General features: G+C 48.5%; 1 protein-coding gene across 1 annotated transcript in view; it reads right to left on the bottom strand.

Annotated features, from left to right (window-relative positions):
• LOC128686290 (protein tyrosine phosphatase domain-containing protein 1-like) overlaps positions 1–11,366 on the bottom strand; it is a 494,075-nt gene that overhangs the window by 182,593 nt on the left and 300,116 nt on the right. The window contains exon 5 of the mRNA XM_070085962.1: positions 6,786–6,901. Coding sequence (XP_069942063.1) covers positions 6,786–6,901 — 116 coding nt within the window. The remainder of the gene's footprint in view (positions 1–6,785; positions 6,902–11,366) is intronic.

The raw sequence follows: 11,366 nt of genomic DNA, 5'->3' as shown, positions 1-11,366 counted from the left end.
AGCACACAGTGTACGCACAACTCAGAGTGTATAACCAACGCACAGTGTAGACTGCTATCTGGTGGTGACGTCACAGCAGGTGTGGGTGGAGGGTTGGACCAACAGAGACACAGATGGGTGAGTAGACACAAGTGTACACACAGCACACAGTGTACACACAATAAACAGTGTACAGTGCTACCTGGTGGTGACGTCACAGCACTCAGACATGCCAGTGGTAATCGATGCTTAATTCCACTCAATGTGACGCAAGTGGCTTTGTTAGTGCTGAAGCTTGGCGTGTGTTGGGTCAAGCTGGGGGAGACCCTGTCGTGTGTTGGGTCAAGCTGGGGGAGACCCTGTCGTGTGTTGGGTCAAGCTGGGGGAGACCCTAGCGTGTGTTGGATCAAGGTGGGGAAGACCCTGGCGTGCGTTGGGTCAAGCTGGGGGAGACCCTGGCGTGTGTTGGATCAAGCTGGGGTAGACCCTGGCGTGTGTTGGGTCAAGCTGGGGGAGACCCAGGCGTGTGTTGGGTCAAGCTGGGGGGGACCCTGGCGTGTGTTGGGTCAAACTGGGAGAGACCCTGGCGGGTGTTGGGTCAAGCTGGGGGAGACCCTGGCGTGTGTTGGGTCAAGCAGGGGGAGACCCTGGCGTGTGTTGGGTCAAACTGGGGGAGACCCTGGCGTGTGTTGGGTCAAGCTGGGGAAGACCCTGGCGTGTGTTGGGTCAAGCTGGGGGAGACCCTGGCGTGTGTTGAGTCAAACTGGGGGAGACCCTGGCGTCTGTTGGGTCAAGCTGGGGAGACCCTGGCGTGTGTTGGGTCAAGCTGGGGGAGACCCTGGCGTGTGTTGGGTCAAACTGGGGGAGACCCTGGCGTGTGTTGAGTCAAGCTGTGGGAGACCCTGGCGTGTGTTGGGTCAAGCTGGGGGAGACCCTGTCGTGTGTTGGGTCAAGCTGGGGGAGACCCTGACGTGTGTTGGGTCAAGCTGGGGGAGACCCTGGCGTGTGTTGGGTCAAGCTGGGGGAGACCCTGTCGTGTGTTGGATCAAGCTGGGGGAGACCCTGGCGTATGTTGGGTCAAGCTGGGGGAGACCCTGGCGTGTGTTGGGTCATGCTGGGGGAGACCCTGGCGTGTGTTGGGTCAAACTGGGGAAGACCCTGGCGTATGTTGGGTCAAGCTGGGGGAGACCCTGGCGTGTGTTGAGTCAAGCTGGGGGAGACCCTGGCGTGTGTTGGGTCAAGCTGGGGGAGACCCTGGCGTGTGTTGGGTCAAGCTGGGGGAGACCCTGGCGTGTGTTGGGTCAAGCTGGGGGAGACCCTGGCGTGTGTTGGGTCAAGCTGGGGGAGACTCTGGCGTGTGTTGGGTCAAGCTGGGGAAGACCCTGGCGTGTGTTGGGTCAAACTGGGGGAGAGACCCTGGCGTGTGTTGGGTCAAACTGGGGGAGACCCTGGCGTGTGTTGGATCAAGCTGGGGAGACCCTGGCGTGTGTTGGGTCAAGCTAGGGGAGACCATGGCGTGTGTTGGGTCAAACTGTGGGAGACCCTGGCGTGTGTTGGGTCAAGCTGGGGGAGACCCTGGCGTGTGTTGGGTCATGCTGGGGGAGACCCTGGCATGTGATGGGTCAAGCTGGAGGAGACCGTGGCGTGTGTTGGGTCAAGCTGGGGGAGACCCTGTCGTGTGTTGGGTCAAGCTGGGGGAGACCCTGACGTGTGTTGGGTCAAGCTGGGGGAGACCCTGGCGTGTGTTGGGTCAAACTGGGGGAGACCCTGTCGTGTGTTGGATCAAGCTGGGGGAGACCCTGGCGTATGTTGGGTCAAGCTGGGGGAGACCCTGGCGTGTGTTGGGTCAAGCTGGGGGAGACCCTGGCGTGTGTTGGGTCAAACTGGGGAAGACCCTGGCGTATGTTGGGTCAAGCTGGGGGAGACCCTGGCGTGTGTTGAGTCAAGCTGGGGGAGACCCTGGCGTGTGTTGGGTCAAGCTGGGGGAGACCCTGGCGTGTGTTGGGTCAAGCTGGGGGAGACCCTGGCGTGTGTTGGGTCAAGCTGGGGGAGACTCTGGCGTGTGTTGGGTCAAGCTGGGGAAGACCCTGGCGTGTGTTGGGTCAAACTGGGGGAGAGACCCTGGCGTGTGTTGGGTCAAACTGGGGGAGACCCTGGCGTGTGTTGGATCAAGCTGGGGAGACCCTGGCGTGTGTTGGGTCAAGCTAGGGGAGACCATGGCGTGTGTTGGGTCAAACTGGGGGAGACCCTGGCGTGTGTTGGGTCAAGCTGGGGAGACCCTGGCGTGTGTTGGGTCAAACTGTGAGAGACCCTGGCGTGTGTTGGGTCAAGCTGGGGGAGACCCTGGCGTGTGTTGGGTCATGCTGGGGGAGACCCTGGCATGTGATGGGTCAAGCTGGAGGAGACCGTGGCGTGTGTTGGGTCAAGCTGGGGGAGGCCCTGGCGTGTGTTGGATCAAGCTAGGAAAGACCCTGGCGTGTGTTGGGTCAAGCTGGGGGAGACCCTGGCGTGTGTTGGGTCAAGCTGGGGGAGACCCTGGCGTGTGTTGGGTCAAGCTGGGGGAGACCCTGGCTGTGTTGGGTCAAGCTGGGGGAGACCCTGGAGTGTGATGGGTCAAGCTGGGCGAGGCCCTGGCATGTGTTGGGTCAAGCTGGGGGAGATCATGGCGTGTGTTGGGTCAAGCTGGGCGAGACCCTGGCGTGTGTTGGATCAAGCTGGGGGAGCCCCTTATCTGTGCTGGGTCAAGCTCGGGGAGAGCACTGGTCTGTGTTGGGTCAAGCTGGGGGAGATCACTGGTCTGTGTTGGGTCAAGCTGGGGGAGGCCACTGGTCTGTGTTTAGCCACGCTGGGGGAGACCTTGGTCTGTGCTGGGTCAAGCTGGGGGAGACCCTGGTCTGTGCTGGGTCAAGCTGGGGGAGACCCTGGTCCGTGTTGAGTGAAGCTGGGAGAGACCGTGGCTTGTGCTGAACCAAGCTGGAGGAGACCCTGGTCTGAGCTGAGTCATGCTGTAGGTGACCTTCGTGTGCTGGGGAGACACTGGTGTTTTGGGAAGACCCTGGTGCTGGGGAGAACGTGATATATTGGGAAGACCTTGGTGTGCTGGGAAAACTTTGGTATGCTATGGATACCCTGGTGTTTTGGGGAGACACTGTTGTGCTGGGGCACTCAGGGGGGAAAGACCCTGGAGTGTTAGGGGAGACCCTGATGTGCTGGAGAGACCCTGGTGTATTGGGGAGATCCTGGTGTGATGGAGAGACTCTGGTGTGCTGGAGGAGTCCCTGGGAAACTAAGGGAGACCCTGGTGTTATGGAGGGACTCTGGTATGTTGGGGAGACCCTGATGTGCTGGTGGAGTCCCTGGTGTGTTGGGAAGACCCTGGTGTGCTGGGGTGACACTGACATGTTGGGGAGACACTGGTGTTGGGATGATCGTGGTTTACTGGATGTACTGGTGGAGACCCTAGTGCACTGAGGGTGAGGAAGACCCTGGTGTGTTGGGGAGACCCTGGTGTGTTGGGGAGACCCTGGTGTGATGGGGAGACTCTAGCGTGTTGGGAGAGCGTGGTTTGTTAGGTAAGACACATATGCAACATTTTAATGTTCAGAGCGTGGTGTGTTAGGGAGACCTTGGTATGTTGGGGAGACTTTGGTATGCTACGGATACCTTGGTGTGCTGGGGAGACACTGTTGTGCTGGGACACTAAGAGGGGAGACCCTGGAGTGTTAAGGGAGACCCTTGAGTGTTAGGGGAGACCCTGGAGTGCTAAGGGAGACCCTGGTGTGCTGGAGAGATCCTGGTGTATTGGGTAGACCCTGGTGTGCTGGTGGATACTCTGGCGTGATGGGGAGACCCTGGTGTGCTGGAGAGACCCTGGTGTGCTGGAGAGACCCTGGTGTGCTGGAGAGACCCTGGTGTGCTAGGGAGACCCTGACGTGTTAAGGAAAACCCTGGTGTATTGGGGAGATCCTGGAGCACCGGGGAGGCCCTGGTGTGCTAGTGGAGACCCTGTCGGGGTGGTTGAGACCATGGCACACTTGGAGAGACCCAGGTGTGTTGGGAAGACCCTGGTGTGTTAATTAGACCTTGGAGTACTGGGTGAGACCCTGTTGTGTTGTGGGAGACCCTGGTGTGCTGGGGCGACCATAGGCTACTGGGGAAGGCCTTGGTGTGCTGGGGAGGCCATGACCTACTGGGAGAGACCCTGGTGTGCTTGGGGAGACTCTGGCGTGCTGGGGAGAACCTAGGGTGCCTAGGAGAACCTGGGGTTGTGAGGAGAACCTGGGGTGCTGGGGAGAAGCATGGGTGCCTGGGAGAATCTTGAGCGGCTGTGAGAACCTGGAATGCTGAGGAGAACCTGGGATAATGAGGAGATCCTAGGGTGCCTCGGAGAACCTGGGGAAGTTGTGAGAACCTGAGGTGCTGGGGAGAACCTGGGATTGAGGTGAACCTAGGGTATTGGGGAGAACTTTGGTTACCTGTGAGAACCACTGGTGGTGAGAGGATCCTGGGGTGCAGGAGAGAACGTGGATGCTGGGTAGAACCTGGGGTTGGAGGAGAACCTGCGGTACTTGGGAGAACCTGAGATGGTGAAGTGAACCTGGGATGTCGGGGAGAACCTGGGACCAGAGGTGGTGAGGAGAACCTGGGACCTGAGGTGGCGAGGAGAACATGGGGTGCTGGTGAGAACCTGGGGTTCCTGGGATAACCTGGGGTGCTGGGGAGAACCTGGGTTAGGGAGGAAAACGTGGGTTGCTAGGGGAAACCTGAGGTGGTGAGAAGTTCCTGGGGTGGTGGGGGAAGAAACTGGGTTGCTAGGGAGAACCTGGGGTGAAGAGAATCTGGGGTGGTGGGAAGAAATTGGAGTGGTGGAAAGAAATTGGGTTGTGAAGAGATCCTGGGGTGCTGAGGAGAACCTGGGGTGATGGAAAGAACTGGGGTGGTAGGAAAAACATGGGGCAGTAGGGAAACCTTTGGTACTAGGGAGAACCTGGAGTATTAGGACGTTGGGTATTAGGGAGAACCTGTAGTAGAAGGGAGAACTTTTGGTAGTAGAGAGAACCTGGGGTAGTAGAGAGAACCTGGGGTCGTAGAGAGAACCTGGGGTAGAGAGAACCTCGTGTAGTAGAGAGAACCTCGTGTAGTAGAGAGAACCTGTGGTAGTAGGGAGAACCTGGGGTAGTAGGGAGAAGCTGGGGTGGTAGAAAGAACCTGGGGTAGTAGTGAGAACATGGGGTAGGAGAAAGAACCTTCTCTGATATATCATTATCGACAATTTTTCTAGATTTGCAGCCTAGTCTGGTGTCAGACTATTCTTCTGATTGCCAGATCAACCAGGTTGTTGTTGTTGGAGGTGCGGTGGCACACACGCATCCATCACTGCCTGATCGATCTGGCACTTCGCAGAAGAAGTGAACCAGTTTCCTTTTCAAAATTTGTTCATGAGTTCCGCTAATATTTCTGATACCTGTGACTTGGAAGTTGAATATTCTTGGTCTATGAATTCTGACAGAATACTCCTTTGTGCCTTGGACACCACCATGTCCAATACAAAGCATATCTTCCTGCTTTGCATTGGACTGATGACGCCACTATGTGGCGAAACGTTTCTTCAATAAAGATTCCCATATGTTGCATAAGTGTCTCAATTCTTCAACTTGTCGGTTTTCAAAACCATTCATCACGTACTGAACTTTTACTTCACTCAGGACAGATTTTCCTTTGCTCATTAAAAAATGGAAATTCTATTTTCCTGCTCTTCCTGTTATACCTACTGGCCTCATGTTATTAGTACCATCTGTCTTGATTTTCTGCTAAAAGCTTCCTAGGTGAATACAGATAGGCACACACACACACACACACACACACACACACACACACACACACACACACACACACACACACACACACACACACACACACACACACACACACACACACGATATCGCTAATCTAAGAGGATAACAATACAATTTACTCTCGAATACACTTCAATCGACATATCAATTACGTAGAAAACAGAAAATGCAAGCACCAGTTGAGAAAGAATTAACATGTGCAGCTAGAATTAAAATGCTAAGGTTTCTTACCCTAGAGTAAACACATACGGATGCACACACACACACCCCACACACACAGACAAATACACATTGAAGATGCGGGGCCAGGAACTATGTATCGACCCCTGCAACCACAAATAGGTGAATAAACACACACACACACACAAACACACAGACACATGTTCTAAAATAGTTGGAGGGGATCATATTTTGATTCCGGTTAAAAATTATTTCCTTACCTTAATGTGGCGCATCACACCAAGATACAATGTCAAGGAAATCTTCAAGTCTAAATGTTTTATCCATTATTCATTCTACCTTCCTTCCAGTTGCTGCTTTTCATTATTGCTAGTGACTACCCTCCCTTTCGTTGAATGAAACCTGGTAACCTGCTATTCTCCCCGTGCTTTATAACCCTTCGGGGTTGAGGGCTTCTTTGTCAATATAATAATAATAATAATAATAATAATAATAATAATAATAATAATAATAATAATAATAATAATAATAATAAAAAGAAGAAAAAGAAGAATCAACATCTTCTGGAAATATATGTTAATTGCAATTACAAGTTCCGGATGTGTGTTGTTAGTGTAATCAATAAATCCTGCAAACCTTCAACAACCTCTTTAAACTTATCCGAAGTTTCTTGAAATTCCCACGAAGTCACTATCTTCTCATGTTCATAAAACTTATATGCAACATAGACTCTTCCAACATTCCACTAAAACTTCTTCAGAGAATACTCACTGCCATTCTCCATGAAAATACTGGGGTCGTAGCTGAATCCTGAGTCACTGAGGGGATCCCCGCACGACGAGTGTTCTCCAGGAAGCTGCAGGTTGATCACAGTTTTTATATCGTGTCTGGAAAGAAAGACAAAAATCTTGGAAAAATGTGAACTTGCTGTTACACAGGTGAAAATGTTTTGCCGAATCCGCGAACTGCAGGTGAAATATGTAGGAAAAACGCTTGAAAACTAACATTGCCCAGCCTGGTGTTTTTTTCAATCTTTTTCGTAGTGGGCAGAATAAGATATAACTATATCTAACTATGAGAAAAATCCCGCAGTGAAAGTAGGAAGTAAAATCTGATTACTTACACATGGGTTTAAGAACGTGAAAGCGTTCAGATTTTATTTGCTATTTGCTATTTTCACTGTGGTATGCTTTTCATATTTGCAATTACTTGTTTTATTGTGATTTCTTTTATGTCTAACTATATGTGAAATGACGAACATAATATTGTAACTTAACTATGCAATGTTACATAATTATCCTATTCAATATCTTTTGTGCAAAGTTGAAATAGAAGAACATTTCTCACCAGCTTTTATCAAGAGAACAAAACATTCATTATTTCTTAAAATTAAATACAACTTATTATTTTTCCCTTGCATCAATCTCTACTATTTGTACTAAGTTCTTTTCTCAATACAACAAAGTATCTGTTTCCAAATGCAGTGCAAGATAATGAGTAACTTTTACTGTGGGATATATTCAACTCAAAAACAGAAGTGAATCGTGAACGCTGAAGAAAGACGCCCTCAACGAGCCGAAATCTCCCGGCTCAGGCTATTACCCAAGGAGATGTCTCGATGTTTGTATTGAGTTAGGTACACCTCAGGGTGTGGTACTCAGTCCCATTCTCTTTAATGTACTGATTCAGAGGCTTGTGTCAAACACCCCTACACTAGATGACGAGGGTGTCATCTTTCTAGATACCTTCACAATTAGTAGTAATGACCGTGTCCTTGAAGTATGCAAAGACAAGGCCAGAATCATGTCTTAGTGTCTCCACTAACATTCATCAGCCCTTCCAAATCAATAACGCTGGCATTAAGTTTAGCGAACAATACAAATATTTAGAAGTTGTTATCAGCAGCGATATTTTAAGTAAACTACACCACAGTCTTCAAGAGAGACAAACCCTTAGAACACTTCTCTGGAGGAATACTGTCATCAACGACAAAGAGGCAGCATTTTTTTATTTAAAATGTTATCAGAGATCTCACCGACTTAATAAGCAACATCTGATTACCTTTGATCTCACTTTGCTTACTGATAATGAGAATAATTCTTAGTGCTGCAATGTCTATTAGAACCACAAACATAGGGGAAGAATTGAAGTTTCCTATTATATATGAAATATATGAAAACTATGAAGATCCTGAAGACCAGACGCTGTCATCATGACCCAGGGATACGTTGTCTCATGCCAGATACTGTCCATAATATACCAACCCATAGCATATACAACAACTGGGCAAAAGCAAACACGAGTAATCCAATTAATTAAATACTCAAATTCAGTACGTCTCACACTGACATCCCTTCATGCACGCTCCTCGCTGTATAGATATATACACCTGTCACGAAGCACAATGAGAATCCACTCATCATTATGACAGCAGAGCATGAAACTATCATTTGTTGTATAATGAGCACTATGCTTACACTGATGGTACATTTCAGCAGACTACACGTCGCACTGCAGCAGCCTGCAATAGCAATTATATAAAAACCAGTAGCATTAGAATAACAGACTCAGCATGCTTCTGACCCAGGTAGCCTCACTGAAAGGGGGGGAGGGAGGGGGGAAAGGAAAAAAATAAATTTCTTTTTGTTCAATTTCAATGAAATTTTTACTGTGAATTAAGCAGAATTTAAAACCTGCACACTGTCTGTATTAAATTTTTGCCTTGAAAGATAAATAGAAAAATTAAATAGTGTTCTATTCTACAGGGCATAAAACTCTTCCCCCGTTTACAAAATTGGTAATATGTACAATGTTCTAGTTGACATCAGATGAAAGATAAAAGTCTAAATAATTCTGATGCAACCAGCATTTGAGCGAAATGTTAGTAGATTGCATAATAAAAATGTTGAAATTTGTTGTTTTAAGGATTTTTGGGGGGGAAAATCAATAAAAACAACACGGTAATAAATATCGCAATAACATGTGCATAAATCATAACACTCCTACAAATAGTTCTCCCAATACATGGATGAAAATGTCAGTAACTTATTCCTGAGTAAAAGAGATGCAAGTTTTATGAAAAACTCTACGGTCACGGCGCGCCAAATGTCGGCACACCGTGACCCCCCCCTCCCCATACACTAGTCGGCAACCCGCAGGCGACTGAGCAGCTCTCTCACTCTGAACACTAATATGGAATCCACAGAGAAGATGCCATGTAATGTATTTGGAATGAAACAATCATAAAAATCTTAATTTATTAGTAAAAAACAAAACCCACACGAACTGACATCATGTTCTTGAGATCTTCCCTAGACACATTCCATTAAGAAAAAGAACGAGATGTAAACTAGAGAGAGAGAGATGCTCCCTATACAGGCAAAAGCGAAGAGTCACAAAGCTGCTGAGAGGGACCCATATATCTGAAATACGAAGGGAGGCACTGGTCAATGAAATTACGAATATCGAACTTAAGCTGCAGGAATCTTACAGGAGACAAGAATCTCAGGAAGAACTAAAGCCATAAAGGAAATTGAGAAAAAATACTTCTTCCCTTATGCCAAATCTAAAGGAAAACAACATCCAGTATTGGGCCCTTGCTTAGGGAGGATGGGACATACACAGATGACAGCCAAGAAATGAGTGAGATATTAAAACCCAGTACAACTCAGTGTTCAGCGAACTGCTGCCAGACTGCCCAGGGTCGACAATTCTTTATGAACGAAACACAAAATTTGGTCATCTCAAAAATCTCGGATATTATCCTAACACCAAAAGACTATGAAAAGGCAATAAATGACATGCCCATGCACTTTGCCCCAGGTCCAGACTCATGTAACTCCCTGTTCATCAAGAATTGCAAGAAGCCCCTATCGCATGCCTTCAGCATTCTATTGAGAGGGAGCATGGACACAGGGGTCATCCCATACACACTAAAAAATAGATACCCATCAATTACACAACCCAGGGCAACACGGGTTTAGAGCAGGTCGCTCCTGCCTGTCCCAGCTCCTGGAACCACTATGAGAAGGTCCTGGATGCTGTTGAGGATAAACAAAATACTGATGTAGTATACACAGACTTTGCAAAAGCTTTCGACAAGTGTGACCATGGTGTAATAGCACACAAAATGCGTGATAAAGGAATAACAGAAGTTGGTACATGGTTCTATTACTTCCTGACAAATAGAACACAAAGAGTAACAGTAAATAAAGTCCCAGGCAGCCACGGTGAAAATCTCATTTCCACAAGGCACAGTACTCGCTCCCATTCTATTCATCCTTATTTCTGACATAGACAGAGATGTCAGCCATAGTTTCATGTCTTCCTTTGCGGATGACACCCGGATTGTCATGGCAGTGACCTCCATCGAAGACAGTGCAAAAGTCCAAGCAGACATCAACCAAATCTTCAAATGGGCCACTCAAAACAATATGAAGTTCAACGAGACGAAATCTCTACTACTCAGATATGGAACACTTGAGGAAATTGAAAGTGTATCAGGGTATACGACAAATTCTAACCATACAATAGAGCAAAAAAAATGTGAAAGACCTGGAAGTGATAATGTCAGAGGATCTCGCCTTCAAAAACCACAATAATGTATCTACCTCATCGGCTTGGAAAATGATAGGATGGATAATGAGAACCTACAAAACTAGGGACGCCAAGCCCATGATGACACTCTTCAAATCGCTTGTTCTCTCTAGTCTGGAATACTGCTGTACACTATCGGCCCCCTTCAAGGCTGGCGACATTGCAGACCTGGAGAGCGTACAAAGAACTTTCACGGCACACATAAGTACGATAAGGCACCTAAATTAATGGTAATGGTTGAAGGTCGTTGATCTGTATTCCCAGGAACGCAGGAAAGAGAAATACATGATAATATACTCTTGGAAGGTCCTGGAGGAACTGGTACCAAACCTGCACACGAAAATCACTCCCTATGAAAGCAAAAGACTCGGCAGGAGAAGCAACATTACCCTAATGTAAAGCAGGGGCCCCACGAGTACTTTGAGAGGCAACACAATAAGTGTCCGGGGCCCAAGGCTGTTCAACTGCCTCCCAGCATACATAAGGGTGATTACCAATAGACCCCTGGCTGTCTTCAAGAAGGCACTGGACAGGCTTTCGTACGTCAGTTTGCGTGCGGCCGGCAGTAGCAGTCTGGTTGATCAGAACCTGATCCACCATGAGGCCTGGTCTCTGACCGAGCCGCGGGGGCGTTGACCCCCGAAACCCTCTCAAGGCAAACTCAAGGTATGTCCTCTTGATGACAGCACGAACAAAAAAAATTACATTCTTGGAAAAAGATACTTAAAATTATGATAGAAACAAGCTGATTGCATC

This window comes from Cherax quadricarinatus, chromosome 17 (genome assembly GCF_038502225.1).
Source record: "Cherax quadricarinatus isolate ZL_2023a chromosome 17, ASM3850222v1, whole genome shotgun sequence".
Lineage (NCBI taxonomy): Eukaryota > Metazoa > Arthropoda > Malacostraca > Decapoda > Parastacidae > Cherax > Cherax quadricarinatus.
The sequence above is the reverse complement of the archived record's forward strand: the minus strand, read 5'-3'. Positions and strand labels throughout refer to the sequence as shown.